Raw genomic sequence first — 27,633 nt, 5'->3', positions numbered from 1 at the left:
ACTTTTCTCCTTTCCTCTTGCAAGTTAATGTAAAAAACATTAAACCCAAATGCGACATCATAAATCTAACAACTGACAAAAGTATTCACCTAAGCCTTCCACTAAGCTCTGCTCAGCCGCCTGTCGCAGCCCTAAACTAACAATAGCCCTAACCCCTAGTTGTGTACCTTTCAGCTGGCCCTACCAGCGTGGTAAGGACCACCCAGGTCCTAACTTGCCATCCCACCCACAGGGGCCTTTTGCCAGGCTCGGCTGCTGCAGCCCTGTCAGCCAGCTACACGCATTGCTCCAGCACACTTCCAAACACTGTAAAACAAGGAAGCAGTGAAGTTGTCTGTAATATAACAGCTTTTAGATAAAAAAAGCCTATGTCTTGTGGGTTTTGACAGCTTATTTTTCCCTCCACTCTTAAAGCTTCTGCTTGACGTGCTGAGTGTCACCCCACAAAGCCAAATGGCCCAGCGTTACAGTGACATTATGCATGAGAACAAAACCCATCCAAGCTGAAGGCAAAGTTAAGTATCGTGTTAGAATTCTGCACAGAGACAAGACGTGGAAGAGAAAAGGTTTTTCACTGCATGTCTGTGCACACTCACATGCACACACAGAGATTCTGGACAGAAGCTTTGGGTCTGAAGCCTGCCCTAGGGTATCATACCAGACAAAGTGGTAGGTGCAAATATCAAAAAGACAGCGGCCAAGCAGCCAATAAGCAAATTCTAGAAGGGAAAGACAGGACAAGTCTTTACAAGAGGCATGGGAACTCCACAAGACAAAGGAGGAAGAACTGATTGTTCTGATTCTCCAGCAATGCTGGAAATCTGCACACATGCATCAGGTCATGGATAAGACTCAAACTTACTTGACATGGCTGTAAATGAGATCACTGAGAAATCTAAGGAGCCTGGAATGTGTCTGATCTCTTGTATGCCCAGAGAAAATGGAACTGAAAACAACTGACCTTCAGTAACCTGAACACAGAGCAGTAGTTAAAGGAGGAATAAGCCTTTTTCTCTTTTCAGTCTCCTCTCTCTGCTATGAGACCTAGCTCTGCTCTGCAAGACAAGCAGAACAAACAAGAGATGTCCCCCAGCCATGATTTTTAAAGTTACTGTTTGTGTAACACGGTAGCTTCTGAACAAATGCAGAGATATATCCATAACGCAGCAAAGTTGACAGCTTGTGAACTACAGGTGAGTCACACTTCTCAACCTGCTAGTGAAAGCTCAGACTTTTGTAATCACAGGGATCCAGGACCCGGAGCCTCAAAACCACCAAATACCTTAATAGCTATCAACACAGAACTCACTGTAGCTTTCATTTTAAAATTTCAAATTCTGTGTGATGGATAATCACTTTGTCCTCTCTATGTGACGTACCCACAAAAAACCAACAAAAAGACATCTCTATGCTGTCCCCTGCCATGTTCTCTGCAGACTCAACATGCCTCTCAGCAGGATCCCAGAGGTATTCTGCTGGTCCCATAATATAGGAAGAGGAAAGCAGTCTGCAAAAGCATTTCCTAATCCCTTGTAAAAGCCAGAGCCAGCTCTTACTTCTTGAATCCCATCCACTTTTCAAGTAAAGAATTAAGCCACAAAAACTGCAGGCAAACTAGAAGTAAAAGCCTCAGGCTCTGAAAGACATCTTACATACTGAGAGCTCTCTAGGCAGTGTCCTTGGAGCAGGTCAAACAAAAAACTGTCCCTTGAGTCTTGCCTGAACAATAGCACCACTTCTCTCCTCCTGGAGATAGCTGCTGGCAGAGGGTCTGCGTCACAGGCAGATGCATGTGCTAATGAAACCACCAAGTTCCTGTCTCATACTGGAGGATGAAAGACTACCAGAGCAGAAAAGGAAACTGCAAACACCGTAAGCGGTAGCCTGAGTGCCAAGTGGCAGGTACACTCCATGGGACACCCCAACACCAGCTCTACCTGCAGCGCTTCTGCTGAACTCGGGAAGAGCCCTGCCACCGATGCCAGCAGAGCGAGGATGAGCTGCCTGGAACAGCGCCTTGCAGGGCAGTAAACATCACTGACATCCAGATTGTAGCGGTGGGCAGGAAAGAAAACAAACTAGAAAGTCACTGGAGAAACGAGTGTCATAACCCACCAGGTGTGTGGGTTGAAACAACAGTCTGTGAGGTTGCTTGAGTAAGCTCAGCTCACTATTCCTTTGCACATCTGGTCAGTCTCAGCTTCTTTTTTCTTTTGAAAAAGGGAGTGACATCACCTTTACATTAGGGGCACAGAGGGATGGTCTAGTCCTAGAGAAAGGACATGTTTTTCACAAAATCTGTATGTGTCAGATTCCTTATTTCTCCCATAAATCCCATTGTCTATGCAGGGGATTTAATGGTCTCTGTGGAGCCATTACACAATTATTACAAAAACAGCAGCCTGTGCTACCAAGCTATTTCCAAATACTGCTGGAGAACGGCAGTGGCTCCATCCTGACTCTTTAGGGAGCTGACCCAGCGTCTAAGAGGCCATAATGGCTTATGATGCAGTGACATCAAGGTGACAGCTACACACATAAGCTCAGCTCTTTTCTGGTAGCCATTTTTTTCAAACCCACTGACCAGTAACCAGGAATAATATCTGGGCCCATCTCAAAGAGGCAGAGGAGGACGATAGTGAGCACTACAGTTCCACCTAGACATCTCCCATTCACCACCTGCCTCTGCTGGTCGAGGACTGCAAGACTAAGCTTTTCTGTAAGGTTTCCTTTACAAAGCCAACTGATGGTCAAGCCAGGCTTTGAACTGGGCTTTTATTTAAGTCTCTATGTTTGTTTATTTTTAAAGGCTTCCTGGGACAACTCTCAACAGCAGAGTCTTCTGCTTTCATAACTGATGTCAGGACTGGAGAGCCCTTAACCACCCCTCTAATCCCAACAATTCCAACACCTCACTGCAGGTAGGAACATGCCCACGAATCAGCGAAAAGCAAGAATGTGCTGCCTCAGCAGAAAGGAAAAAGCCTTCTGTCTGTAAAAGAAACCCATCGCCATCTTGGCCACTCAGAATCCCTCACAGAGTTGCCCTAACATTCCCATAGACAGTGCAGATATTAGCTTTATAAACCCTTCTCTGCTTTGTGTACTTCACGTTGGCTCTAGGCCCACAGAATAGTTTGTAGAGCCTTCCAAACAGTGCTGTTCCTCCCTGCAAGACATTAACACTTGAGGGTGTGGTTCCCCTCCAGAAGGGATCATTTCAGCAAATACAGAGTGGCACAAATTTCCTCCCTTCTCCCCTTCCCATCTTCACTGATTATGTTATAACCCGATTTGTGTGGGGATAGCAGGACTCAAACATCAGGGCTGTGTGGCATAGAGACAGTTATCTCTCCAAAATACATCTGAAAAAAGTCAGTCTGAGATCATCCATCCTCAGGTGGGATACTGTTGCTTCTACAGCTCCCCCACTGCTCTAAAGCAATCCAACCTGCTTTTCTTGCCCTGGGTGCTCCCCCAAGCTCTGTCAACATGCTAAACCACACTGTGGAGTAGCTGGACTGGTTGGGGCTTCTAAAATATAGATGTGGCCTCTCCTCCTTCTCCAGGCTTAACCCAGCCCCACACACTAGTTTTCTGAGCCACTTTAACCCTTCTGTCCCTATGACTGATCCCAGATGTTGCCAATTCCTAAACCTTGCCTTGAGGCATTGTAAAACTGGGGATGATGTGGTGACATGGGAACTAGATTAATTAGGGACCAAACTGAGAACTCTTCAGCTTACTCCATCTACATACTAAGGAATTTTGAGAGGCTCAGGTGGCTAGCCACAGCCTTTCATTAACAGGGCTGTAAAGAGCAGGGGGGTCACCGGTCCCCAAAAAGCTCGTGCTCCTTACTTCAGCACCCTGAAGTCTCTCCATACTGTTCTTAGAGTGCAGTTGGTCCTTTGCTCACAGGTGCCTTCCTCAGAGCCCAAAGCACTGCAAGTGTGAATTTGCTGGGTTTTGTAATTAATCCTCAAATCTTCACCTGCCATCCAAGCCTTACTGGGGTCTCTCTGTTTAGCTTGGGACCAGGCTCTCAGGACCCTGAATCTGCTTTCAGCTCTTACAGAAAGCTCTGTGATTAAGGAAAAGGTACAAGCCATTCTGTTATTGTAAGCTCATCAGACTTGTCCTCATCCCTTTCTTGCACCTTACCCAAAAGTGAATTCTTATGTCTCTGTCTTTATGCTGACAGGAAAAAAAAAAAAAAAAAAAAACACAAAACCACACTTGAATTTTTTCCTCTATCCCAAACACACACACACACACACACACCCCAACTGTTTCTGCCTCTTCAAAAGTATAAAATAACCTTGGATCATGTAAATCTAACTATGCAAGGTTCACTGTACTCACATTCAAGCTTATTGTTTTTGAATTTGCTGGTCAAGGTAACTGGTAGGAAAAAATAGATTGCACAAACATGCTGAACGGAGTATCGCTTAAACAACCTCAAACATTTCTCCATTCTCTCCCCTTTCCTCTCCAAAAAGCATGAGAAATCCATGATCCCCTCCCCTCACAGACAATAACACAGCTAACTTAGGAATCTGAACAAAATCTTACAAAGATAACAGCTCAAAATCTTCTAGCTAACCCCGTCCTCTGCAGTTGAAATAAAAACAAGTAACATCATGCCGATCAGCTAGGAGCTTACTTTGCTGAAGCAAAATCTGCCACAGAAGGAGTTTTGCTAGTTGCTCCATTTCTTCAGCTTCTCCGTGTTTTCGTCTCTCTTGAAAAACAAGTTGAAGACTTTTTTTTTAACTTTTTTTTTTTTTGGTAACTGGAAAACACTATGACCTCATCAATTTACATCCAGAAAGCTGTGGACAGCAGCTCATATTCTGCAGAATTACTCCACCTACAACTTCCAATTCCCCACCTCCCCACTCTGCTCTCCCCCTACACTCACACTCCACCTCCTTCCTTTCCCTAACGCTTTCTGCACCATTACCATGAACACCCACTCTTCTCTTTCCCCTCCCTCCGGGACCTTCTGATCTGCCCCTGACTTTGATGTAAAAGTTTTATCGGGTAAAGTTGGTCCCACACAGCTCTGGTCTCGCGAAACAATCTTTTTCCCTCCCCCTAGGGATGGAACTAATTTTCCTTGTGCTTTACTTGATCCAGCTGTTCCTTCCTTTGTTTGACACTCATCCAGCTGTCTGCTTGAGACTGGATTTATTCTGTTGCCTTCAGTGGTTTTTTGATCTTTGTCTCCTCATATGGTTTTACTTCAAGCTCAAGTCTCCAAATACAACCTAGAAAACAATATTTACTCTGTCCTGTGATTTGTAAGCAAGAGCTTAATAGCAGCTATCTTAGCAAAAGGATAATAATGACAAAGAAGACTGAATATGTGGGAGCTTAGGGCAGTGCAGGCAAAAGAGCCTACAGTGCAACTAAAAGCCCCAGAATACTGCGATGTGGGGAACAGGTTTCCCTATCACAGAGGCCAGAACATGGGAAGCTGGGTCAGATTCAGAACTTCTGCTTTCAGTCCTTCACACAGGAGCTGAACTGTGCTAGTAGTCGCTTGACTGGCCCCAAGACAAACAGCCAACACAGTCACCTTAACCACAGAAGACCTGATACACTGCTGCTCTTCTCCTTTGCATACTCCTAAGATAATACCAGCCCTGACAGCAGTGCCGAGACACAGCAACAACATCAAGAAACAACTGAATTTTCAGCAGTCTTTGTTCAAGGGAAAGACTTAAATTACATTAACCAGTTCCTAAAGCCTGTTCTGATGTATTTAACTGTTTTTATAACCCACCTCACTGTGTCCCACAATGGTTAGCAGTATTAACGCAGTCGGTTACTGAAAACAATCAGTGACAAACAACAGAGGAAGAAGCACTATATTCTTAAACTCCAAACACTGCTTCACAAAAGAAAATCTACATACACCCTGTATGTGTACACACTCACAGACCAGTTAAAGTTCAGATCGCCTTAGTTTGCATCTGCAGACCAGAGATAGTAATTTTTTTACAGTTTAGGGAATTACTTCTTTAGACACTGCAGGATGTTCAGCAGGGACAGACTCCTTAAAATGGCAGGGTTAACCAAGCCTGGAATGAAATCATGCCCTCATGCCACTGCTTAAGCAGTTGAAACTTTACCGGCCTAACCTGAAGAGGGCAGCAACCTTCAGAGGTGAGAATGGCTTAATTAGTCTGGGGTTGAACCATTTAGAACAGTCCCTAAACCAGTTTAAATTAGTCTCCTTAACACTCTGTAAGTGTTAAGACATTTTTCTTCCACATCAATCCAAGACTGAGTTCTGAAAAAAGCAATTCATTTCCAGTGGAAAAATTTATTTTATTTTCAAGGGGGACAAGATGGTAAAAGACACAGAGTATTCAACACCCTGTTCCATGAAGCACCTTCAGCTATGGGTATGAGAGGTGTAAACGTTGCTTTAGACTTGGAATATGGCTCCATCTGAATGTGGCCTTGCATAACAACTTAACCCATGTAGGTGACTGAATCAGCCAGGAGTCTTTTAATACAAGACTTGCAGGAAAATTACATGAGTATAAAGTCAGGAAATAGTGTAGCTGCTGCTACTATATGTTAAAAAGAAAACATGGTCAAGCTTTCTGCTTGCTTGCATTCTGTTGTTAGATTATTGTTTATGGTTAACAGTGTTTACTGGATTTAACGATACGATCAAATTAGTCATCAAGTGGAAAATGTGGGAAAGGGAATTAAAACTCGCCGTTCTTAAACATCTATCTGTAGAAAAGAGATAAATATATGTGGGACTCTCACAGGAGAGCTTAAAAATACAAGCTAATAGCCCTCCCGTGGCACTCTGTGGAGATAAACTTAATTGCCCCACTTGGATTTTTCCCTTCTGACATTTTTCTGTACCATCTAGTACACCAGAAGACAGATTTCCTCTACCCCAAAGGGGGCTGTGTTTCAGGAAAGAGGAGGGCATTATAACAAAAACCTAAATAAACATCTAAATAATTATACTCTGCAACAAGGGAAGATTTGGAAACATCCAGACTAAATCAGATCAGAACTTCATCTAGTCCAGGATCCTGTCTCCAGCAGCAGACAGAACCAGACACTTCCAAGGAAATTCCAAGAAACTGGAGCTCTTACTATTAAATAATTTGACCATGAAAAAAGTCTAGTTAACTCCGGCATGTCTTCATGCTGTCCAAAACAGATCCAGATAACTGCTGGTTTGTTTCTAGTGAAAAGTTCTAAACTAATCTTCAGATAAAAATCCCACAAAATTTCACTGCAAACTTCAGCTCTGTCATCTATATTAAGTGGAGAAGTTTGTGGGTAATTAGATACACAGTCACTCACAGTCCAGGTTCCCACACTCATCAGCTGAGCTGTGTCAATAGCCTCTATGTTCACACATCCAGCCCAACTGTAACCTAAAGCAAAAACATCAGCTTGTCTTTGCAAGCCTCAGCTATTTGCATTAGTCCAATTCCACAACCACCTGCATGCAGCAAAGGCTCCTCCCACGCCATCTCCCTACGCTGAGAACCTGCTGCCGGGTTCTCAGGCATCACAACAAAGACAGTTCTGATCTAGAGCAGCTGAGGTGCTGGCCTGTTGCGGAGCCAGGAGTCTAGTGGAAGAAGGAGCCTTTCCTGCTGTCTCAGGGACAGGGAGCCAGACAAAAGGCTCAAATCTGACAGCCTTTTGTTCAGCTGCGTCATCAGAGCAGAGGCTGAAAAACGTTTGGCTGAGAGGCAAGAAGCTGTTCCCATTGTGCAGACAGCAAATACAGCACCCTCTCCTTCCCTTGGTTTTGCTCAACCACAGGCAGAACCTTCCAGGCTGCAGTTCCAGGTTCCTTTTCCACCTTTCTGCCTCCGAGCTTTGGCACTGCAGAGGTTACTGGCTGTTTCTTGCATGACTTCTGGGATGGATGCAGATTGCTGTGGTTGCTGCTGTCATGATTTGGCTATTTCCTGACTGAAAGAAGCCAAGTTCAGGCTAAACCCACTGAAATCTCCTAAAGAAAACCACCCACTGGAAGGAAAGAGCAACAGCTTCTCTGGGGTTGACAATGAGAGGAGGAAAGGGACACAGGAGGCTATTTCACAGATCTTTGCCTTTTCCTCACTCTAATTCTGCACAGTCTCTAGTCAGCCCTGTCTTCCTAGAGCTTTGCTAGTTCAAACAGATCCTGGAAGGGCAGCTGTGTCAACACTTTGCCCCGTCAGGAGCTGAATTTTAAACTATATTCTCCACGGAGGCTGACCTGACCAGTTCCCAAGCCTTTCTCCTTCCTCACTTCCTGAGGTATTTTGGGTATCAATTCTCAAAACAAGCAGCATCCCTTAGCTGCCCGCTGCAGCATGTCTACCTGATCACAAACGCTGTCCAAAGAAAGCAGCCTCATCCACACAAGGGAAAGGAACTTTCCACCACCAACACAGGTGTTTTTGCTTGCTGGAGCTCTGCACCTGCCATCCTCACCACAGATCTGGCTAGCAGGGAGAAAGAAGGGTCCCATGCTTCCAGAGTCACCCCCACTTCAGATATGAAATATATGGCGATATGAAATAGGTATTTCATATGACTCAGGTGGAAAAAAGCCCTGCCCAAAGACAGTGAAGGGGTCACAAGATTAATTGGTTTGTGGGAAACAATAATGGACAAGCCACATGTGCCAGGAAGTTTCCTCTTCCCGATCTCTTCCATTGTAACATGTTTTAACCAGTTTTCCACGGCTGCAGGCTGCACTGAAAGACCTCCCAATAAATCTGAATTGAAGACCACCAGTCTAGAAAAACTGAGCAAGTATCAGATTGGGAAGAAGGTCTGATGCCAAAAGGCACCCTCCATCCTTTTATTGTAATTTTGAGAACCCTTAACCCTGGGAAGCAGGAGTGGAAGTGGCCACTTCTGCCCCATTTTCACCACTATAAATACATGTAATGTATTAAAAAGGAATGCCAGAATTAATGCTCTGCTGACACAAAGATACAAATTACAGTACAAGGCGTTATGTACAGGATTTGCCAACACTCCATGCTTATTACCAACAACTTTAGATCTTCTTTAAATACAGGACCCATAGTACTCTGCCCTGATCAAAGGAAAGGAGAAGATACCTACCCATGAGCAGAAGCAAGGATAATTCCTAGAACTGAAAAGTAGTAGGGAATGCTACAGCTTGGGAATAAAGAGCACTAATTGATAGATACAGTGGCAAAGGTGGCAAGGATTCTGCAAAGCCAAAAACTTAAGCAGAAATAGACCTTTGCACAGAAACAGCAGAAGAGAAGCAGCTCAGGGTTCACGTACACTGTCACCATGGATCCCATGGATCTTCTGGTGGGAATTGCTCAAGCAACCCCTGTCACACCAGTAGCGTGGTTAACCTGTAACACTCAGAGGGATAAATACACACCCATATTCACTCCCCCTTTCTAAGAAAGGTCTGGTGTGGGTGAGGGGAGCCTTCAGAGCTGCCTGCTGATGGAAAAGAGCAATGCAACACAGAACCATGTGAATTACCAGCAGGTATCTGCTTCCCAGGAGGCCTCATTTGGTTGCAAAGCTTTTCTTATTAAAATAAATCTTTCAGCTGCAATGAATCCCATAAGTAAGTCTGAAATAATCCAACTTGCAGTAAGAGCTGTGAACTAAAAGGACAAAACTGAAACCCAACCACAATAACAGGGGTGTCAAGTGAAGCCTGTCATTATTGCAGTGATGTAACAAGCCACGTACCTCTTACAGACCCAGCATTACGATGTTTGTTCCCTAGCCATAAATGCTAAAGCCCCTGATTTGCCTTCTCTGAAGAGCATATTCAGAATGACAAGTTGAGGGTCTGGCCAGATGTTTTTCTGCTTTATTTCACTGGAGTCCACTGTGATCACCAACCTGTGATGCAGTCACCAAACCAGCAGCTGAGGCAAACACACATGCCTAGTGTATGGGAACAGCAGATCTCTGACACCCTTTATGCTACATATGCAACCTGTGCTATATCCCTGGGACAACCCGTTTCCAGCACAGAGAAAGGTGAAGCCCACAGAACCATAGTGGCAGTCACTGCAATGGTTTAAGCTATGCTATGCCCAAGCACTTCTGAAGCAAAATGAGAGGGTTGCCCAGGAACAGTACATGTTATCTGGGGGCTGTCCTTTGCAGACAATTCCTCAACTTCTTCCTGTCTTGGATCTCCAGCTGGAAAGCCCTACTTCTCCATGTGCCAAAGGCACTGGAGCATAAATTAATTAATGTGAATGTCCAAGTATGCAAGATATTTAGCTAGATGGAATCTTAAGAGGTTTTTGATCTTCTGCTTAATGCACTGAGCTTTGCAGCTCGCCTAGCAGAGACTTAGATATGCACAAAGGAGGAGTCAAACTGTAGCATCCAAGCAGACTGCTGTCTTACTGAAGCCACTAATATGTATGCATGTGTGTGCTTATATGTTCTTCCAGCACTGCTGTGCTCGTAACAGGTCAGAGAGCTCCGTCTGCATCTTTTGCCGTAAGGCATCTCTACAGCTCAGTGGTTCCTGTCGTCTAGCATCCTTGGATGGCACTATATTTAAACACCCCCTTTTGCTGGAAAGCAGTCAGCTTCAGATTCCTAGGATTCATCTCAAAACCATTAATAGAAACCAGTTACAAAAACAGAGAAATTGCCCAGGAAACCAACACAGGTTTTTGTTGTTTTTTTGTTGTTTTTTTTTTTCCAGACTGCAGCCTGAAGATTATTTTTCCAAGATAAAAATGCATTTTGGAGATTTTTCCTCAACATGAAATCCAAAAAGCTGGGTTCAGTGTGGGTAGAAAAGACAAGTGGATTCATGTGCCCAAAAAATCAGAGGCAGGTACTTAGCAAATATAAATCAGCAAGCTTATACTACCTACCATGGGCCTGTGTCAGTTTACACCTGCTAAGAATCTTCCTCATAAAACCTTGTGTTCCACAAATAGCCACCAGATCATTAATCCTAGCACTAGAGAGCTTTAGGTAATGGTGATATTTGATTACCCTTTTCATTAAAAGAGTGCAGAGTCTCCTTCTCTTCACCTTGTCTTTTCTGTAGATCCCATTAGCTGTGCTTCACCAGATGGTTTTTCTGGTGCTGAACAGATTTGCCTAAACATAATGTATCATGCCATTCACAACCTGTGAAAAACACTGTCAAAACCCTGTAAATTTTTGATAGTAAAAACAGTTCTTTCAAATCAGCATCAAATTCCACCTTGTTCCAGATAAGCACCTGAATCAGATGCAGTTAGGCTAAGTGTTAAGTTCGTTAAATCCCAATAGATCAATAAATGTTCTCACTGAGGTGGTTGTTTGTTGTGGGTTTGTTTTTAATGGTATTTAATTTAAGCACAACCTCCTCATCTCAGCAGGCAAAGACTTTGTCTGGGGTTCCTGATCAAGGGAACACTTGAATATTTCATCTCTTCTATTACTTTCTTTTGAACTCATTTTTAGTTCACAAATCTTAATTGGGGTTGAAATCTACAGTCTCTTGCACTATAGCAGTGCCTCCTATTACAGCTAAAGGAGAGGTTCCATTAGATGACAGTAAAAATGGGCTGTGATCTTACATCTAGGCTAGCCACAGAAGAAAATTCCACATGCGTAGCCAGCATTTTGTCAGATATCAAGAATCAAAATTACTATTATATTTCATGATATCCATAGGCACCGACCATTATCAGGATCCCTTTGAGATAGAGACGGTACGTACAGAATCAAAGCCCTCACCCTAAAAAAACACTGACCAATGAGAAATGGGAAAACAACAACCAACAAGCAAATCTGGAATGGAAATAGCGACAACAAAGAAGCACCCCACTGACATCCATAAAGCAGGTGTAAATTATAGTTTTCTCTTAAGTTTATTATCTTTGGCATAAACCAAAGCGTGTAAAGGGAAATCTGGAAAATCAGTTCTCTATGAAAATAATTTCATTTTAGTTGAAAAAAAAAAAAATTTAAGTAGCTTGCCACGATTGTTTCAATTAAAATGTCTTTAAAAATAGACAACCTAAAACCACACTATGTTTGGGGTTTTTTCTGGTCCCTCATTCATGTTTGCAAGGGTGTTTTTATTGGTGGTATCACACTTGTGTTTACTTGCTCCACATCAGCCAGCTTTACATACAGCACAGGCAGCTTCTCGCAGGAAGAGTTTGTAGTCTAAACAGACAGGAGCAGGAGGGAGACATTCAAAGACAGAAGGAAATGACTCACCCAAACTCACACAGGGCATCAATGGCAGAATTAGGAATACAGCCCAGACCAGTGGCATGTCAGCCTATTAGTCCCTTGCTCCGTAGCCTCAGGTGCCTCCGTCCTTGCAGGGAGCCTGATTTTTAATTTTACAATGGTCTGTCACATACCTTTTGCCTCTCAGATTTTTCCAGTATTCCAGATCCCTAGGGCAAACAAGAGTCATTACTATCTGCTGCTTCTTTTCAGGAGACCACAGTGAAATTATATATTTTTTTTAAATTTTACATTGTTTAAAATATTAAGTGCTTATCTCCTAGGCTATTCAGAGAGCCAGTAGTGTCTTCAACACATCAAATTAAAAAAAAAAAAAAAGCAGGTATGAGCTCAAAATCACTACATGAACCATGAAGTTCCTGAGGGGATGGAAAAATATGCAAATCTGAATTGTAGTTACCATCAATCATAACTTCAGGACTTGGCTATATTCATGGATAAGTATCTCTTAACCCTCCTTTAAGGTTCACAGTAGCAGCCAGCAACTCCGTGTCATTAGGAAGCGGGGGGATTTTTTTCAGGGCTCCTGACAAGCTACCACTTGCAACTGAGTGTCCCCAAAACTTCTAGATCTATACAGACAAATGATCCCCCCTCAAATTAACTTCTGAATATCAAGTGCCTGAGACAGAAGGGCATCCAACCTATGACACGGGACTGACTCACTCCCATGGGAGCTGCGGTTCTGCAGCATCTTAGCGTTTTCAAATCCACACTGAAACCACCGGGCTCCGCTCTAGGGGATAGATACCTAGTACTGGTCCAATTTGGCAGATGGTAGACAGCACCGAGATTCAGGAGGAAATGATTGAGGGATCAAATCATCACTTTGAACATTTACTCAGCCAGTGTGTTTGTCTTAAGAAATGTGAGAGAAGGCAGCAGCTCAGAACTGTGACTTTCCACCTGGCTGTTACTCATACACTTTCTAAATTTCAGAAAAAAGGCATCAGACAGGCAGACCTGGGTCCCATCTTTCAGTTCAGCAACACTTCTCCGGAAAGAGAGGCCTGCACCAAGCACACTTTTTCATTCCAGATCTCAAGGCATTTTACATGGAAGTTGTTCATTCTACACAAGGAAGGTCGGTTCTGAGGGAGAGGGGAGAAGTAACTGGACTAAGGCCCACTGAAGAACAGCATCCAGAAATCCTGTACCACTCTCCAGTCCTCCTGCTCGCTCACGTGCCCCTTGAGCACGCCTAGCGGGCTGACCACAGCACAGTCCTGGTGGCCACGAACACAGCACAACCAGAATCTCGCTCCTTCCCCTCTCACCACAGGCAGAGTGACACACTAGCAGAGTCTCCGGCTGTACTGCCAAAACTTTATGGTGGGACACTCATCAGCACAAGGCTGGCAGCATTACAGGAGTTACAGTGCTTTCAGACCCTGACTGCAAGATAAATCACCAAAGAGTCCTGTGCTTCTGCTCTCCTTTATCAGAGACAAGAAGAACATCCAGGTCTGAACCTAAAAGCACTCTGAAGGAAGGAGGAGGAAGATTCACATATACTTAAACAGGCTTTGAAGCCGTAATTGTTATTGCCTAACTCCCTATTTCTGTTTGTTTCTCACAAGTAACCTGCTAAGATTCCATGCCAGAACAAAATTAAAAGCAGTGATCACCCACTAACAGCACTGATTCAGTGCTAGTGGAGAGGACTAAAAGGAGAGCCTCTTCCAGAGCAGTTCTCCAGCATCTCACACAGCAGGTCAGGTTTCCTGAACATGGGAAAAGCTTAAGCCACAAGCACACAGCACTGTTTATTTCTGTGAAAACCCAGAGAGTTCTGAGGGTACTCAGGGAGCAGACACATTTAGCTGAGAGATGACATTTTATGTCCCCTTTCTGACCATCAGCATTGTGCCTCAAACCACATCTTTCGGTCTCTCTGTACATGGGAACAGTGTTCTGGTACTACGAGCTTTTGAAGGGAAACTTCATCCCTCACACTAATTGCAGTCCATCTGTTGCACCCGCCTACAATAATTAAGCAGTGGGATTCCAGGGACAGCATCTTATTTTGAGATCAGAAATGACTGGGAGAGTGGAAAAATTAATAGGTTGGCTCTGAAAAGGGTGCTCAAAGGTTGCCTCCCAGAGAGTTTTATTATTTACCCCAGATTTGCAGGCCATTTCATTTAAAATAAAAATACTTTGGCTGAAAGGAGGTTGCTTTCCATAATGCAATATAATCCTGCTGCCAAATTTAGACACACAAACATGGAGCCTCGCCAACTTTTAAGGGTAGTCTACGTGAATTGTGTATTTGTTCTAGATCAATCCAAGAGGACTCTGGCAATTACAACTTTAACTAAAGAAAACGGTGCTGCTTGCTTTGCCTCCTTTAGAAATCAAGTGTTCTATTTCTGCATACAAACCTATTTGCTTGAACCAGCATTGCTCCTTCTAGCCAAAGATCTGAGTATTATACTACAGTACTAAATTTAACTTTCTACCACCCTTTTGAAAAGGGTCTTCATCCCCTTTAAGAAAGGGAGGAAAACGAGAAATAAAACTTTCTAGTATCTTGCCAAATGTCACAGAGGAAACATGTCAGAGCTCAGAAGCTCCTGGCTCCTCATTTCTTATATTTTGAATAATACAATAATCCCAGTTAAACTAGTGGTATAACATGGAACCTTTCAGTGTTCTCTAGTCTCTGAGGATTTCTTACTCTAATCAGCATCATTACTACCCCTTTCTTCCTTGAAATCAGCCAGTAGATCCAAGGTGCTTTTTTACCTGCTCATTAAACATAAACGCCAACAGAGAGTAGCCAGCCATCAATGAAGAAATTAACAGTATTCTGAAGTTAGTGCATCCTCTCAAAAGTGTGATTTATGTAAGATGCTTGAAAAGCATGCAACTCTGCCTAATTTTTCTTGCAAAAGCTGCCTGCTGTCCAAGTGGCCCTTGAGGAGTCATGAAAGAGTGAAATACCCCAGCATGATAATTCTAATAAAATTACCTTCAACAGACAGGTCCAGAGAGAATGGTTTAGCTGAAGAAAATACGGATCCTGTAAATTTACAGAAACTTGGCTCTTTACAGTCACAGTAAATGAGGTGCTCCTGACAAAACCACAGCAGAGAAGGCTGTTCCTTTAGTACTTCTTGGCTCCATAAAATAACACGGTGCTTAAATAAGAGAGTAGAGGGGTGAGTGTCTCAGTTGCTGCGCAGAACAGTAAGCGAAAGCATCCCGCCAAGGCACCGGTTACCACCTTCTAGTGGAACTGAAGGCACATTTCCATAATGCCTTCACCCAAAATGCCAAAGCACTTTTCAAAAGTATCACATTCACCTGTGACAAAAATGTAGCCATTCTGGAGCAGAACATGGCAGATGCTTTACAGTACAAAATCCACTATATAATAGTTTAGGACAGAGGAAAGAAAGGATATAAACTTGAGACCCACCCCACATACCCCTTCTAACTTAAGCTGATATTGTGAAATCAGCAATTACCCCCAAAGAGCCTAATTCTACCCTTTAGTAGAAGCCACAGCTTCCATCATTGCACGAGCTCCTTTCTTATTCATGACAGAGCTGATACTTGCAGGGAAAACTGCATGTTTTGGGGGGTTTTTTTGTGGGTTTTTTAAAGAACATTGCTAGAGGTCTCTTGAACACCAAAGACAAAAGGGAAAAAGCTTCTCACATCAAACATACAACACCTCTCCAGTGCAGCTTACAGGACCCTGAGACACTGAAACTGAGCTATATTAAGGGAAATAAATGATCACTCAGCAGGATCCAGCCCAAGTTATGAGCATGTCTAAGCTGATTTTGATTTACTCCAGGCTGCAATACACAGCAAACAAACTGACTTTCCCCTTGCTGGTTTTAGGCTTTTTGCAATAGCCCTTTAGAATGGAAAAAGGCAACTTCCCCTTGGCTCAACAGAGCAGATCTCATTGCCCTCTCCAAGCATGTACCTGAAACCTGACTGCTAGAGCTAATTCCCAGGCAGGTACACAACAGAAAGCTTTGCCTGGAGCTGATCTGTACCTGTGCCCAGTTTATGGCATACATGCTTTGTACTGCTCTCTCCCAGTACAGCTTCTCACAGCTGTGCAGAACAGCACAAGCTTGTAGAGCTCTGCAGAGCCATGGAACCTGTCATCCCCCTCAACAGCCTGTGTATGCTCGGATAACAGAAACCATTTCAAGAAGCGGGGGGAAGAAAAGAAACAAAACAACCCAAAACATCAGTAAAGCTTATTTAGAGTTCCCACTCCAAGTTGGGGAGCAGCCCCATGACACCAAATGCGGTAATGCTTATTCCTCCATCTGTACAATGTGGAAACGTCCAAGTTACTCAAACCTAGCAGCCCTACTCCAGAAGCAGCTGTCCCTATACTGAAAGCCACATACATGTATTTTCATCTGTTCTCCTTTCTGGTCCCCAGCTCAACTTCATAATCAGAAATGACTCAAGGAGGTGGTGCTGCACCCAAGGCACAGATATCGTTATTTTCTGCTCACTTTCTCTTCACAGTCCCAGGTTTTTGCATAAATTACTTGCGAGAGAAAGTCTTTCCTGTCTTTCCGAGGGCTACAACCCAACCCAAGGGATGGATGCTGTTATCAGAAAGTAGGACATGTTTAGCTCTGTCCTACCTTCCGATGGGCCTACAGCAGAAGTTCTCACAGACGGCAGGATGCCAGCAGTAATATGGGCCATTCTCCTGCATCACAAAGACAGTAAAATTGGGCCCAGAGCTCTCTGGAGGATGCCCATTCAGACCTAGGGAAAGCAACAGAAAAGATCTTAATGCAGCAGCATCTTCTGGACAGTAACTGAAACAATATGAATGGTCAGGGAAGCCAAAGCAAGGCCTGCTAAGCCTGGGTGAGCAGTCACAGATTCTGCCTTCGGGATGTACCTGCTGATTCTGCTGCTGGACAGACCCCAGCTGGCTGTTCCACAATGAACCAGCTGCTCCGTCAGTAAACGGCTCTGACTCAAAAGCACCCAGGGAATGGAGCTGGTGAGTAACATGGTGCTGTTTACACATAGTCACGTTGCTGACTGTAACTGTTGTAGTTTCTTCTACCGTTTTTTTCTTTGGCACACTCTTCTGTGACTGCTTATTCTTCAAGTTTAACCAATTCCTCACTGGCTGGTGATAAAGGTCAGCCAGAAGCATCCTGCCATGAATCGTTAATTCCCTTAACACAACCCTGACAAATTCCAGTCTGTTAGTTTTCTACCTGATGTGCCAACTCCTTGCTCAGGACTCCACATCCTTGCCTTAACACCAATCACTTTGCAAATGGTTGTGGACTCTGAAGTGCTCGCAGCTGCTGAGAGGCTCCAGGAGTGTTTTTTCCAGACCTTGACATACCAAAGACAATAACACTCCCTCAGCACAAGACCTGCCTGATCGGCACCAAGTCTTGTTTACTGAACAAGCAAAAAAATAATTCTTGACCAATATGTTATTTTTCTACTTCAAACAAAATTTTAGCCACATTTCCTAAGGAAATAAGGCACATGCAGTTACACGATTCCACTGTCCATTCAACCATCTCCTTCTTCCCGTTATTTTGAAATACAATAGCCCATTTCAGCTACATTCAAGAGTAAGGAATAAGTCTGGTTTATAGTTCTTACAATTTTTGAACTAGCCTAACAGAGGAGAGATGCATAAGTGCCCATGCAGTGAGCAAGACTAAAAAATCGTCTTATTTCAGGGGATTGACACAAGAGTGATATATCAGCTGGTCTTCTTAAATTCTCTAACTCACAGAACTCCTTGTTTCAGTTTTGTTCCTCTGTCTTAGAGGGAAAGGCAGGCAAGAATGGATACTTCCATGGGAAAGTCAGCACACTGCTTAAATTGAGCTCAGATGGCTACAAGAGTTACAGTTACTGATTTTATTTTTTTTTAATTTAAAAATCAGTAGAAAAAGCAAAACCCACTTTTCAAAACCATTTCAGTTCTACAAATGCAACGCTCCAGGTTAAGTACAGAGTGCTGTTGGTTTTGGAGAGTAACCGACCAGGCTCAGCCCAAAAGAACCCAAACCAGGATGTTTTCACAGTCACAACAGAAATGCCAACAGCAGAACAGCATGAACAGTGTAAAGAAAAAAAAAAAAAAGTGATTTTAGTTATCCACAGGTGCTGTTTGCAAGATCAGTAAGATCACATGGGCCAGATTTTCAGCTAGTGTAAACAAGCACAGTTTATTAACTTTGGAATACATGGACTAGGGTTCACACCCACTGAAGTAGAGCTGGCTTCATATTTTGAGAAGGACCAAATCAGAGCTACTGAAGCCAATGTACATACACTAACTTACCCTAGGTAACATTTTGACAGTTTTTAATGTGAAAGTGTTCCATTTAATATGGGTATTAGCTCACCAGAGCAAAGGTACACGTTATTTCTGCTCAGGAATTATTGGGCAATGGATCAGGTAACAGAAGGAGCAAAGTCCTATTAACCCCCTGAAAAGTGTGTTTTGTACTCCAGATGCTCATAAACGTTCCCTGACATGGGCTAACACGTATTCCTTTTAAGCCTGATCTTGAGTTTACTGATGGAAGAAAGAACAACAGTTCCCACAACACAGACATAAAAAGAACTTGGGCTTCTGGTGCCAGAGTTACGGTATGCAGAGAAATCCTCCTGCAGCAAAGGAGAAGGCATCAGCCCTGCCCTCTCCCTCTGATGTAAAAAAAACAAACCAAAACAGAGAACCACCAAACAAAAAAAAAAACCCCAAACCACCACACAACCAACGCCCCCCGAAAAAAAACAAACAACCACGAAAACCATCAAACAAACAAAAACCACAAACAAACAAAAGCCAACACCACCACAAAAACCCCACACTCCAAATAAGCACATCCTATCAGGAGCCAATACAACGGTAACATGAAGAATATTTCTCTTTACATTTGCTGCTACTGTTGTGTGCAGCCAGGTTTACCGAGCATCCCACAGCCTGTCCTCAGCGCTTCAACACACACGTGCCTACTCCCATGAGGTCATAGTTGAAAACACTGTGAATAAACTCTTTCAGTCTGGATCCTTTCAAGGTGACGCTCCATCAGCCTAACAAAATCTGGGTAGTACCAATGTAATTTTTCTTCCAGGTCCCCACGGTTTAGGATTTAAGGATACGCAGCCTTTTGCATGTCTACAGCCTCAATTCAGATCATACATCTTCAACGTAAAATCTTCAGTCCCTTTACAACCTAGGCAGCTCCTGGTTTAAATCAGCTTCAGGTCTGGTCTCAGGAGCAGGAGCTGGAGAAGCCATCATTACATTCCACTCCATTTCCTCTCCACATGACTCCTTCTCGGACAGCCAGCAAACTGTCCTCTGTCTGTGCCAAGGACAGCATGGAGAGGGCATCCATGCCTCAGACTCATTGCCTGCACGGCCTCAGGGCTGCTTTAACAGCTAGCAGACTATCCAACATGCTTTGTAGGGTAAGCACAAGATTTCCAAAGGAAAGGAACATCTTGTATTGACTGCTGGCCTTTCCCTTTTCCTATGACAAACTCACAGTTGAATAGAATTAATTTGAAGCGAGCCAAAACTACAGCAGACAATTACCAAGAAACCTGTTCCTGTGGAGAACTGGAGCACAGGGCTGCCACATAGAGCTAAAAATCTCTTCCGTAGACTCCAGACCATCAGAGGTGCTATAGTTAACTGCTGTTGGTGCCTGAAGAGGTTAAGCCAAATGGCTAAGCTGCTGCAAATTTACATACATTTTAAATGTTTCTACTTCCCACAGATTTGGGGTTCAATCCTTGTTACCAAAGGAACCAACCTGCTCAGCTTCCTCATTTGCACTGAAATAGTGCAGTTGCTATCTTTATAAAAAGGTAATTGAAATAAATCTTCTACTTCCCATCAGTATCACAGATCTCCTGCTTCAGCGTTATTTCTGAAAATCTCTTGTCACTGCTAACACCTCATCTCCACCACTGCGGACCACTAAACATTCATCTAGCTATGCGAAGTACTGGCAGTTGATCCAGGCTTTTCCACCCCTGTGCTGGTCAAACCTCTCTTGGATTGTGTCAGACAACACAGTAGTTGAGGAAAAGCTGCAGCAAGCAGTTCTTTTGCATTGCTCCCTTGCCCATATACAGTCAGGCCCAATTCTCTGCTGTAAGTTATTTGTAAGTTATACTGGATTCGTCTGGATGAAAGAACTGTTATGTCCAGAAGCCTCTAAAAAACTTCAACAATCCACACTGATGCAATTGGACTCTTCTAGAGAAGACTCCTAAAAATGCATTTAATCCCTACCCTAGTAAGAAACATTGCTATCCAGGTCAAGGAGAAAACTAAAATCTCAGGTTTGCCAGCAGCCATTACTTGCTGGGGCAGATGTAAGATGGGGCAGAAATACCATTTCTATCTCTGAAGCCCACTATCACTATGTTGCTGGGGTTTGACCCTTCCAAAAGGAGTAACACCCTCTGAGTTTGCAATGTGATGCTTTGGCTGAAAGAAACAAAATGCAGAACTTTCATCCCTTCTGAGTCAGCTGACTTCCTGCTTCAGAGCCAACTCATTTCACACAAACTGGATCGCTGTGATAAAACTACCAAACTTGATGTTCTGTTCAGCTATCTGAGCTCACTGTCTGTATTTAAGTGAATGCAATCCAAGAATTAGGAATGTAAGCATGAGTGGAATTGGGTTTATATTCCAATTTTGAGGGACCTTTCCAGACCAATGACTGTCAGGCAGTTTCAAATATAAAATCACCATCCCACAGGACATCTCCAGTCTCTGTAATAAAGAGCAAGAATTCATCTAGCAAGCTCCTGCTGACTTTCAACCATTTCCTCTCAGAACAGCAGAATAACGAGACAAAGGAGAAATCTTCCAGTCTTAAATATTTTGAGAATTATAAAAATCAAACCTTTCCTGTTTGCAGTCTTTTTTTTTTGCTGCCACAGCTACATATGCACATACACATATACATTTTCTAAGTGTGCAGGTATGTTGGAATGCACGAATTTTGGAGAGGAACAGCAACTCATAATAAAGCTTTGTGAATAGCGTATTATGTACTCGTGCTCCCCCTACAGAAAAATAGGTGCAGCTTTCATCTATCTGATTCTGTTTAGCAAAGTGAGAGACAGTTCAAAATCGCATCCTGTGGTCAAGAGACTTAAAGCAAGTTGATACAACCCTGGTATGTATTTGATTAGTGCCACGTAAGATAGAGTCTTTGCACTATCTGCCACAAAGAAAATACAAATCCTGAGATGTGTTTTGAGGTCCTTCAGCAAGAAAGAATGGATTTCTGTGACTAAGACTGGCAGTAACTGCCATGGATGGTTTACAGACACTTGTAAATTACACAGTAGTTCCAGACTTCTATACATGGTTGTGTAATTATGTCTAATAGATGTAAAAGTAAGAACTACTCTTGGCAGACTACAATTTGGACTACTACTTAGAGGGCATACCATTTAATAAGCTACTTTACTCCATGGAGAGTTGTAATTCACCACACAAGTACCCTAATATAATACACCATGGTACAAGAGTTCACTTGCACTGGACCATCACAAGGTACTGAATGATTATGTTTTGCAATTCCCACTATTTCAGTAAATCTCTTTTCTAGTTGCTATCCCAACATAGAAACAAGTTAGAGCAAGGTGGTGGTGCTGCCTGCATGACTCCAGCAGACGTGAGTACAATGGACAAGTTTGTGATCTACAGCCCCATCACGATGCTTCCCAAGAGTTTTTATGTCAAACTAGAGAGGTAAGACCAAGCTAAGCCTTAGTGGATAAAAATGGATAACATACCATTAGGCAGTTAGTAGATTCAGAGACTACAACTGAGAACAAAGATACAAGTTACAGGATTAAGACAGACAAAGAAAATCAAGGAAGAATAAACATCAAAACTGGAATCAGAGGTACAGCACTGCTAAGTGAGCAGGGCATGCTACTGCTGTCTTTATTAAAGTCTTTTGTTCTGTGTAATTCCAAAGGCATCCCAACTCTTCAGCAGCCAGCAATCCCCTGGAAATGTGCAAACTGATCATCATTTTTCCCCAGACAGAAAAACAGCAAGCTTGGACTAAGAGTAAGGCTCATGGCTAGACACCCTCCTCTCCGTTGAAATTCTGACAGTAGGCTGAATGAAGAGTCCTACTGGTCTCAGTTAAAAGCAACTGCTGCCTATTTAAAGCACGAAAAGACAGAACATTTTTTTAAGTTTTTTGATCAAGGTTGCCTACTGTTAACATATGGTTTGGTAAAAAATAACTATAAAAATGTGCTAACCACATGTTTCTACAGGAATTCAATACAGTTCTCAGAATGCCAACAATTCTCTCGCAAGATTAATCAACTTTTAAATGTGGGTGTGCCCTTTCCTTAAAATGCCAATATAAAGATCTAGCTAGCTTCTACATTAATGGCTAAGGAGTTCCAGAGGCTTTGAATTTACTGCCATCTGGTGACGAGAGCAGCAGAGCCACACACACACCCTGGGACATGTTCACAGTGTGAGGAGTCACCTGTCCTTCCTGCAGCAACATTACACTGTACCTTTTAGCAATGAGTTCCACAGATCATTTTTTCCTTCCCTTTCAGTTTAGTCAAGTGTCCTGCTCCTAGCAGATAAAGGGGAACGCATTTTCTGGGTAGAACGATGAGCCTAAGGGAGCTCATTCTTTTTCTCGCCTTTTTCTCAGAAGTCACTCTGTCCTATCTACCTGCTGGAATACACAGGGAAGAACGACATCACACAGAAATCAGACAGAAAATTCTGAAGCAGACCCCAAAACAGAACCCAGACATAAAGTCCTCTGTCAGGGTTTAAAAAAAACATTTGTATTTTTCACAGCTTTCATGACTCTCTTCAATCATGTAAAACCAGCTGATCACAAGGTTGTCTCAGGCACAAAACAGGTTCTGTAGTTAATGAACAATTAGCTCTGAACTTTTACTGATACCAATATCTGGATGACGGGGTCAATCATAGAAAAAAATAACAATTTTTATTAGCACAAAAGAAATAAATATGCCTTTTAAGGATGCTCATATATCCTTAAAGGCACATGACACCATGGCTTCAGAGAAGTTTAAATTGAAGCTTTTGCAGATATATTCTGTGGAATTCTGATCCAATTCCTATTTCACAATAACTGTTCTGCTTCAATTTGTATCTCACAATAACTCTTAGTCAACACCAGTCCTTCTACAGTAAGACCAGGGAAGAATGAGATTTTGAAAAGAACTTTTCAAAATACTTGTGTCTTCTATAGTTAGACTTGCAATCAGAAGAATTCTTTCAGTTATCCCATCTCCCACCATCGATTGTTCTTATCGTACATCATTCAGTCTAACCTTAAATAGCAACTTCAGAAATTCAGCTCTAGTCTAAGCCAGACAGCTGGGGGCAGCAGCACAGCACCGCTCACAGCAGGGCCAAGGCACTACACAAGGGCCCACACCATTCTTTGGCGGAGGAAAAGCACATCGCTGTCAGGTTTACCCTTGGAAAACTGCTCACCAAGACTGAAAATTTCCTCCTACTAATTCCATCACACTCAGAAAAAGGTTAAAAGTAATCCGCATACTTAAATATTTTTTAATTACAATTACAGGTTAAAACTCATTACAAGTGTTTTTATCGCTTTGAACTTTTCAGAAATATCGGGGGTGTTTGCCATCCCGCAGGAGGATTTTTCAAACCAGCTCTTTTCCAGATGCGCTCCAAATCTTTCTCAAATTTTATCTAAAATGGAAAAAAAAAAAGAGAAAGAAAAAACAGTAACGTAGCTCAGAAGCAACACTCAAGTATTCAGCCGCTGCCCATGTGTCCCAAGGAGAATCTAGGTACAACTCACACAAAGGAAACAAACACTTTTACAGCTCGTTACACGGGTCAAAATAGCCTTACTACAGAAAATACATTAAAATGCATGAGGATCTTGGTGGCATTATTTTAAAAGTCCTGTGCAAGGAAAACTGAGAAGATGGAAAACAAAATTGTAAGAAAATTAAGAGGATTTCCTCATCATAAAGTGTTCAACGCTGCTTCCTACAAACTCAAAGAAACGGAATTACAATTTGCACCTAGGCAAGGTGAAAATTACCAGCAAATGAACTAAACTATATCACAGCAAACCTAAGAGACTATTGGAAGGCAGTGTTGAATGAGAACATCTACAATTTGAATGAAGGCCCACGGCTTCCCTCACCCCTTCTATCAGGGGAACTAAAAGGCTTCTGTACAGAAAAAGACAAGAGGAAGCACTTGAGGATGTTGGCAAAACAGGGAAGAAATTAAACCTGTCTCCCTGATAGAACACAGACACGTGATTTAATATTTCACACAAATGCTAAAATACTCCATAAGCCATATATTTTTAAGTTACTGTCATACAACAAAAATTACGCCTAGTTACTACGACACATATATGCTTACAGCCACAGAAATATTCTAAATTACAACTTCTGAAGATGTACAGGTCACCCACAAAACAGAAAAAGCTACTGAACCAGTAAATACTGAATTCATTAATGCTCTCCGAGTTGCTGCTATTTTCCCCAAATCAATTCCACCTAAAAACATAACCTGACACCTGGACAGAGGCAGTTTGAGAAGTGGACACGTTTATGTCAGGAAGTTCTCTCTACCCTGAGCGTACCTGACGTTTCTTCTTGCGACCTTCCTTTATCCTCCTCCGAACAAACTTTCTCCGCTTTAGCAGCTTTTTGAACTTGTGCCGATTCATTTTCCTTCTGCGAATCTTCAGAACGTTCTTACATTGAATCTTGTTGCTAAGTGTTCCTCCTCCTTCCTCCACATCAGCTCCCTCATCAGACGGGGGACAGTCATACCGCTGGAGGGGGTCATAGCCCACTTCTTCCTGAGCGTTAACGACTTCTGCTTTAGGGAGGGAGTATCTAACTGTCAGCCAGCTTTCTAAGGGGCTGATGGAAAGTTTTCTGGGGATCAGCACCTCTTCCAGTTCAGGGTCCAGAGCATTCCACCGCTGAGGCTGGGCTCCACTCTTGTTAGGTGGCTGCGTGCTATAGCGTGCAGATGTAGAATGATAGCAAAGAAAGGAAGACACTGACCTTGGCAAAAGGTGGCCTTTGAAAAGAAAAGAATTTCACTTAAGAAGCAGAATTTTCAAACAGTATCATAAGAAAAGCTCTGCCCAGCTCACAAACCACCAGACAACTATGGCCAGAATAATCTAAAAAGGAAGCTGCTTACAGAAGTTCTATTCCCCCCACAAAAGCAAGAAAGTATTTTTTGATTTTAATTATGTGGCTGTAATGCCACCTACTAAAATTATGTATTTTATTGTATAAGTACAATTTGGAATGGCTAAGAACTCTTCAATGTACTACACTTTTCTGCTGCTAAGGAATCTCCTCCTAAGCTTAGAAGAGGTCAAATCAGACTACACAATACTGACAGAGTAAATCAGAGACATAATAACATTCTATAACTACCAAATCAACAGCCTCACCACTCTTCCACTGCTGCTGGTAAAGAAATTTCTGGCAGCCTAATTACCCCTGGAAAAAAAAAACAAAAAACTACATCACACCACATCTGTTTACCTGCAATTCTTGAAGCCTTCAATAACTGGGAAGTCAGCTGTAATATTAACATATTGTTTTGCTTTGTTCACTGTCAGAGCCAGTAATGACTGTTAAAATAAGAACATTTATTTAATGAGGCAAACATTGTTTTTACACTTTAAAAAGTTCTAAATTTAATCCAAAACCCCCAAAAGATGGGCTGAGGCACCCTCCTCGTTTTACCACAGGCTGTGGGGTTTTGCTCTAGGGCCTGGCCCACAAGCACTGGTGTAGCCAGGTTGCAAAGGGGATTAATAAAGCTCCAGCTGTTGCAGGTTTAAAAATAAGGCAATTTCAGCCCGAGGCCCACTGGCACACTTCTACCCAGCTCCGTGCGAAGGTCTTATTCCCACAGCAGAAACCAGAGCGCGAAAAAGGCGCCCACAGCCCTCAGGCCGTGAGGAACGGCCGCGCGGCCTAACGAAGCGCCGCTACCAACGTGGGCCGGACCGCAGCTCAGCGAGCAGCCACCCTCTCCACAGCCGAGCCGGCAAGCCCCATCCACCGCCCCGCTCCCGAGGTACAGCCCCACACGGAGCTACCGGGCACCACCGACGCGGCCCCGCGGCCGCCATCACTCACCATCCCCGCCCCGGAAGTGCCGGCGGCCCGCGGGCAGCGCCCCCTATCGGCGCCCGCCGGTGCTGCCGCGCAGGCGCAGTGAAGCGCGGCCGGGCTGTGGGAGCCGCGGTCGCCCCCCGCCCTCCCCGCGCCGGCGGCTTTTCCCGCCCCGCAGCCGGGCCCAAGGTCGCGGTTTCCCCCGTCTTCGGCAGCTGCCGGGGGAGCGAGGTCAGGGAGAGGTGCTCGGCCCGGCAGGGCGTGGGGAGGGTTTCCCTCGGTGGCCGTTTGGCGGGGTGAAGGTCGTCGCGGGCAGCGTGGGCGGAGGAGGCAGCGCCCTCACACCAGAGGGGTGAGGCAGGGGCAGGGCCCCGGGTTGTGACCTCGGGTAGCGTTGGAGCGTCCAGGGCAGAAAGGACTTGCAAGGCTTTTTCAAACAAGCCCTCTCCTTTCCCACAGCCGTTTCATCTCTCCTGCTCCCCCTCATCTGACTCGTGGAGCAGGGACATTTTCCGTCAACCTGTGCTGATACTACAGTCTCAGTTTGAAATGGAAAGTCAATGGCTTTCAGCTCGTGGGAAAGCACTGCATGTTGGTCACCTGCTCTGTCACAGCAGCTCATCACTAAAAGTAGGGCTGAGCACAGGAGCAGGGTGTAACAAGGAGTTGTTAGAGTGAGACTTCACACCCCTGTCTGTGTGGGGAATCACGGAAGGCAGCGAGACACCTCTCCCTTACACGCCCTCAGCTGCAGCCGAGGGCAGGTCTCGCAGTGGCTGCTGTCCAGGAACAGCCACACCAGCCTCTCCCACTTACCGGGCTGTTGGGTGTCTTTTCTTCCTTGGTACAGGAACCCACCGTCTTGGCACAGCATGAAAGCGCTGAATCAGCTGGCATGAGGGAGCGATGTTGAAGCCGATCCCAGACTTCAAAGAACTTTTTGCTTTTATCCCTACCTCAGCCAGAACACAGAGATCTTTTCACCAGCTGCTTTTAGTATTTCAGACCAGAACAAGGGTCTGCCTCAGTTTCAGGTACACCCCACCACGTTAAACCCATCTAGCCTGAAGGAAACAGCAATGGTTAGAGTTTCTTCCCGCAAGGTAGAAATACAGTTCTCTGGTCAGAGAGGAGAAACCTACATATGGAGAAATTAACTGAAGTAGTTCAGTAAACAGACTA

The 27,633-nt window shown here is 43.7% G+C and overlaps 2 protein-coding genes across 4 annotated transcripts in view; both read right to left on the bottom strand.

Moving 5' to 3' along the window:
- Nucleotides 1-12,413, bottom strand: part of MXRA8 (matrix remodeling associated 8) — a 28,023-nt gene extending 15,610 nt beyond the window's left edge. Inside the window, exon 1 of one of the 3 annotated variants that reach the window (XM_074847973.1) lies at nucleotides 12,241-12,413. In XM_074847973.1, the coding sequence (XP_074704074.1) occupies nucleotides 12,241-12,298 (58 nt within the window). In that variant the 5' untranslated portion in view covers nucleotides 12,299-12,413. The other 2 variants (XM_074847975.1, XM_074847974.1) reach the window with 2 other exon arrangements.
- Nucleotides 12,414-23,861: 11,448 nt separating this feature from the next.
- AURKAIP1 (aurora kinase A interacting protein 1) lies at nucleotides 23,862-26,498 on the bottom strand. The gene is made up of 4 exons (XM_074847977.1): nucleotides 26,476-26,498; nucleotides 25,873-25,961; nucleotides 24,945-25,393; nucleotides 23,862-24,028 (listed from the first exon to the last, which is right to left on the bottom strand). The coding sequence occupies exons 2-4, from the start codon at nucleotides 25,922-25,924 to the stop codon at nucleotides 23,921-23,923; spliced, it is 609 nt and encodes a 202-aa protein (XP_074704078.1). The 5' UTR covers nucleotides 25,925-25,961; nucleotides 26,476-26,498; the 3' UTR covers nucleotides 23,862-23,920.
- Nucleotides 26,499-27,633: the final 1,135 nt, after the last annotated feature.

This window comes from Strix aluco, chromosome 22 (genome assembly GCF_031877795.1).
Source record: "Strix aluco isolate bStrAlu1 chromosome 22, bStrAlu1.hap1, whole genome shotgun sequence".
Classification (NCBI taxonomy): domain Eukaryota; kingdom Metazoa; phylum Chordata; class Aves; order Strigiformes; family Strigidae; genus Strix; species Strix aluco.
This window is presented reverse-complemented; position numbering and strand designations above follow the sequence as displayed.